General features: G+C 39.3%; 1 protein-coding gene and 1 long non-coding RNA gene across 2 annotated transcripts in view; one reads left to right on the top strand and one right to left on the bottom strand.

The window, feature by feature from the left end:
- The window catches only part of LOC138373286 (cytochrome P450 4c3-like), a gene marked incomplete at its 3' end in the record, with an annotated part of 7,002 nt that extends 2,139 nt beyond the window's left edge, over positions 1-4,863 (top strand). The window contains exons 2-8 of the mRNA XM_069339391.1: positions 33-114; positions 289-392; positions 2,168-2,258; positions 2,535-2,720; positions 3,196-3,265; positions 3,760-3,959; positions 4,568-4,863. Coding sequence (XP_069195492.1) covers positions 33-114; positions 289-392; positions 2,168-2,258; positions 2,535-2,720; positions 3,196-3,265; positions 3,760-3,959; positions 4,568-4,863 — 1,029 coding nt within the window. The remainder of the gene's footprint in view (positions 1-32; positions 115-288; positions 393-2,167; positions 2,259-2,534; positions 2,721-3,195; positions 3,266-3,759; positions 3,960-4,567) is intronic.
- The window catches only part of LOC138373093 (uncharacterized), a 200,128-nt gene that overhangs the window by 103,959 nt on the left and 91,169 nt on the right, over positions 1-5,000 (bottom strand). The window lies entirely within an intron of this gene.

Here is a 5,000-nt window from a genome sequence, read left to right as displayed (position 1 = left end):
GAATACTCATGTGAAGCATTTTTGGCTTATAGGTGTGGCTGCTGGAGCAGATTCCGGGTCCCAGAGGTCTTCCAATCATCGGCAACGCTCTCTTCTTTAATGCGGACTCGTCAGGTAAGACGAGCCCACCACATTGTCTTGGTTTAACAGCTATTTGACATACATTTTATGCATACTCAAGCAAAACAATTTTCTTGAGAGATTTTTTTTTAATTATTGTGTTCCTGATTAATGAAACTTGGTAATTCTCGTCAGTCTGAGAGGAATTTGTCTTACGTCTTGTCTCAGAACTCTTCAAGAGGTTCTTGGCAGTGGCAGAGAAAGGTGAAGTGACCAGATTGTGGTTGGGTAGCACGGGTACGTGTCTCCTCAGCTCCGCTAGAACTGCCGAGGTATGTGTCGATGTTAAGGAAAGATTTTAATGAAACAATCGACATGTTTGTTTTACACACGCACACACACACACACACACACACACACACACACACACACACACACACACACACACACACACTAACTGGAGAAACAGGCAGGAGTAACTGGTAGGGCGCTCCAGTGGAAAAGGCTCTGTACTCGGACCTATATATATACAATTATATATACAATCTCATATTCAATATATATATATATATATATATATATATATATATATATATATATATATATATATATATATATATATATATGCGAACAAGCCTGAATGGTCCCCAGGACAATATGCAACTGAAAACTCACACCCCAGAAGTGACTCGAACCCATACTCCCAGATGCCACGCAACTGGTATGTACAAGACGCCTTAATCCACTTGACCATCACGACCGGACAAAATGAGGTGATAGCCGAGGCTATATGAACCACCCCACCGCCGGCACTCGGATAGTAATCTTGGGCATAGCATTTTACCAAATCACCTCATTCTTTGGGGCACACGTGAGGAACACAAATGCGAACAAGCCTGAATGGTCCCCAGGACAATATGCAACTGAAAACTCACACCCCAGAAGTGACTCGAACCCATACTCCCAGATGCCACGCAACTGGTATGTACAAGACGCCTTAATCCACTTGACCATCACGACCGGACAAAATGAGGTGATAGCCGAGGCTATATGAACCACCCCACCGCCGGCACTCGGATAGTAATCTTGGCACTCGGATAGTAATCTGTCCCCAGAATGAGGTGATTTGGTAAAATGCCTTGCCCAAGATTACTATCCGAGTGCCGGCGGTGGGGTGGTTCATATAGCCTCGGCTATCACCTCATTTTGTCCGGTCGTGATGGTCAAGTGGATTAAGGCGTCTTGTACATACCAGTTGCGTGGCATCTGGGAGTATGGGTTCGAGTCACTTCTGGGGTGTGAGTTTTCAGTTGCATATTGTCCTGGGGACCATTCAGGCTTGTTCGCATTTGTGTTCCTCACGTGTGCCCCAAAGAATGAGGTGATTTGGTAAAATGCTATGCCCAAGATTACTATCCGAGTGCCGGCGGTGGGGTGGTTCATATAGCCTCGGCTATCACCTCATTTTGTCCGGTCGTGATGGTCAAGTGGATTAAGGCGTCTTGTACATACCAGTTGCGTGGCATCTGGGAGTATGGGTTCGAGTCACTTCTTGGGTGTGAGTTTTCAGTTATATATATATATATATATATGTCGTACCTAGTAGCCAGAACTCACTTCTCAGCCTACTATGCAAGGCCCGATTTGCCTAATAAGCCAAGTTTTCATGAATTAATGTTTTTTCGTCTACCTAACCTACCTAACCTAACCTAACCAAGCTTTTTTGGCTACCTAACCTAACCTTACCTATATATATAGGTTAGGTTAGGTTAGGTAGGGTTGGTTAGGTTCAGTCATATATCTACGTTAATTTTAACTCCAATAAAAAAAAATTGACCTCATACATAGTGAAAAGGGTAGCTTTATCATTTCATAAGAAAAAAATTATAGTAAATATATTAATTCAGGAAAACTTTGCTTATTAGGCAAATCGGGCCTTGAATAGTAGGCTGAGAAGTAAGTTCTGGCTACTAGGTACGACATATATATATATAAACACATATGTATGTATGTATGTATATATGCATGTTCCAAAATTTCTTAAAGAAACTAAATGTAGGGTTGCTATAAGAAGTGAAAAGGAAACATGAAATCTTGGTACTTGCAGGTAATTTTGAGCAGCACAAAGCACTTAGATAAGAGCGAAGACTACACTCTCCTTCATCCATGGCTTGGCAAGAGCCTCCTCACCTCCGCTGGTAAGTCCTCGACAAGACGAAAGAAAGAGAGAGAGAGAGAGAGAGAGAGAGAGAGAGAGAGAGAGAGAGAGAGAGAGAGAGAGAGAGAGAGAGAGAGAGAGAGAGAGAGAGAGAGAGAGAGAGAGAGAGATTAAATCATTTTGGCAATCATGTCTATCCAATCTGCCAAATAGTTACGCAGGGCATAAAGAGCTAAACCTAATTATCTCATATGCTACTGATTGTTAAGTACGTTCTGTTAAGTAAGTATCTACCCCCAAGCCCTCCTCCTTGCAGGCAGTCACTGGCATGCTCGCCGGAAGCTTCTCACCCCAGCGTTCCACTTCAAGATCCTGGAGCAGTTCATAGAGGTCTTCAACAGACAGATCAACAAGATGGTGCATAAATTACTGAAGAAAGCTGATGGAAGCCCCTTCGACATATCTGACGACATTACCCACTGTGTTCTGGATATAATTTGTGGTCAGTATACATACATATATATATATATATATATATATATATATATATATATATATATATATATATATATATATATATATATATAACCACATTAATACAATTTCACACACTTGGACTGCCGGATCCTGGAACATAAGACCACAAAAGCAGAAGCCCGAAGCTCTACTCACTACCCCCACAATAATCAAGGAACCAAAAGGCACACTGGTATCCAACTGGGACTTAAGTCCCATAAAGAGAGAGAGAATACCATCCTAAGGTTCAGAATATTAGACTTATATTCAATACATGTTTTTTAGCTTAATTTTAAAATACTAAATTAATATATTTAGATTTATTTCTGGTAAATACACAGCTCTACCCCCCTTCTTATATTGAAATATCTACATATAACAATTACGTGTTGCTTCTCAACAGAGACGTGCTACATAGCCTTCCCAGCTTGGTGCTTTCTTTCATATTTACTTCTCAACAGAGACAGCAATGGGACGCTCCATCAACGCCCAGGATAACAGTGAATCCGAGTACGTCCAAGCTGTGAGGAGGTAAGCTGGATCTTTTTAACTCATTCTTTATCGCTGTGTTATTAATTCATTTACTCGTTTATATATTTAACAGTAATATATTGGTAAAAATAACTAAGGTAGTGGTATTACGACTGTTGTAGAGGTTTCACTTGTGTTTCACTAATGGCAGGTTTATTACTGCGGTTCTCTATGTGGATACTTCGAGTCGAGATCTACATATATATATATATATATATATATATATATATATATATATATATATATATATATATATATATATATATATATATACATATATACATATATACATATATACATATACATATATTACCCTACTTTAAAGTATGTAAACATCCTTTTGACTATAATCGTGTACTTTTTGTAATCAATTTTCATTATCCAAATTTTTTGGAGTTATGGACAAGAATATGGAGACATGGAAGCTTCATAATTGGCATGTCTTTGATCGTGAAACTGTCGATGATTATACTTAACCCATTTAACCTGCGCAGGATATCTGGATTAATACAATACCGCCAATTTCGACCTTGGATGTACAATGACTTCTTATTCAAACTGCTGGGTCCTATCAAGGAATATAACGCCTGCCTCAAGACCCTCCACGACATGTCCAACAGCACCATTAAGGAGAGGAAGGCGTCCCGGAAAGACAAAGCAAACACTGAGGTCCTCGAGGAGGAAGAAGTATTCGGTAAGTTTCAAGACTATTAAGTAGAGGGGGTTTTAAAGAGGCATTATCCTGTAAGGTTCAACAAATAAGTCTGTTTAGCTTATAAAATAATATTATTTTTTTACTTGTGTTGCTTTGACAAACTAAACTAACTTATCCTAACCTCCCTAGGCCTAATTCACGATATCTGAGGCCTAATATAGTACACATGTGTGCTATACTAGGCCTAGGAATATTTAACTTTGTGTTCTAGCTTCATTTATTTTAAAAGAATTCCTTACTAGTCAGTATACTACTATTTAAAAGCTAAGAACGTACGAATTGTGACTATTGACGATCGTCACAATACTACTATCTAAACAGTAGAATGGGTTAATTATATTGTGAACACTTGCTAATAGACCTGGACGGGAAATGTAATCAAGAAATACAAAATGAGTCTACAAATTGGGAGGTTGAAGCCTAGAGAGGGTTTTCCAACTTACAAAACAAAGCTAGTGGAATGGACAGAGACGCCAAAAACAAATTCGGGTCAACTATTAGACGGGAGAGGAGGATACGAGCAACATACTAACACATATTTCATATAAGTCTTCACTAATGGAGACCTCAACAATTTACTCAACCAGGGAAGAAGAAGCGTCAGGCGTTCCTGGACCTGATGCTGGAGTACGCTGAAGAAAACCCCGAGTTGACAGACGAGGAGATAAGGAAGGAGGTGGATACATTCATGTTCGCGGGTCACGATACCACGGCGTCAGCCATCAACTGGGTCCTCTATTGCCTTGGTCTTCACCCAGATATCCAGGTAATACGTCTACCATTACCAACACCCGAAACCCGAACGGGTTTGCCCGAAACGCTATGCGTACTAGTGGCTTTAGGTATTGTATGTACTACCTCTATCTTTAAATCTAACAGAATGTTTGTACTGTAACGCTGCAACTATGTATGTGCTGTTCCTAAATAATTATTATATTATTATTATTATTATTATTATTATTATTATTATTATTATTATTATAACACGGGCGAAAATCTTCCTCAGATTTTATTTTGTGG

This window comes from Procambarus clarkii, chromosome 41 (genome assembly GCF_040958095.1).
Source record: "Procambarus clarkii isolate CNS0578487 chromosome 41, FALCON_Pclarkii_2.0, whole genome shotgun sequence".
Lineage (NCBI taxonomy): Eukaryota > Metazoa > Arthropoda > Malacostraca > Decapoda > Cambaridae > Procambarus > Procambarus clarkii.
The sequence above is the reverse complement of the archived record's forward strand: the minus strand, read 5'-3'. Positions and strand labels throughout refer to the sequence as shown.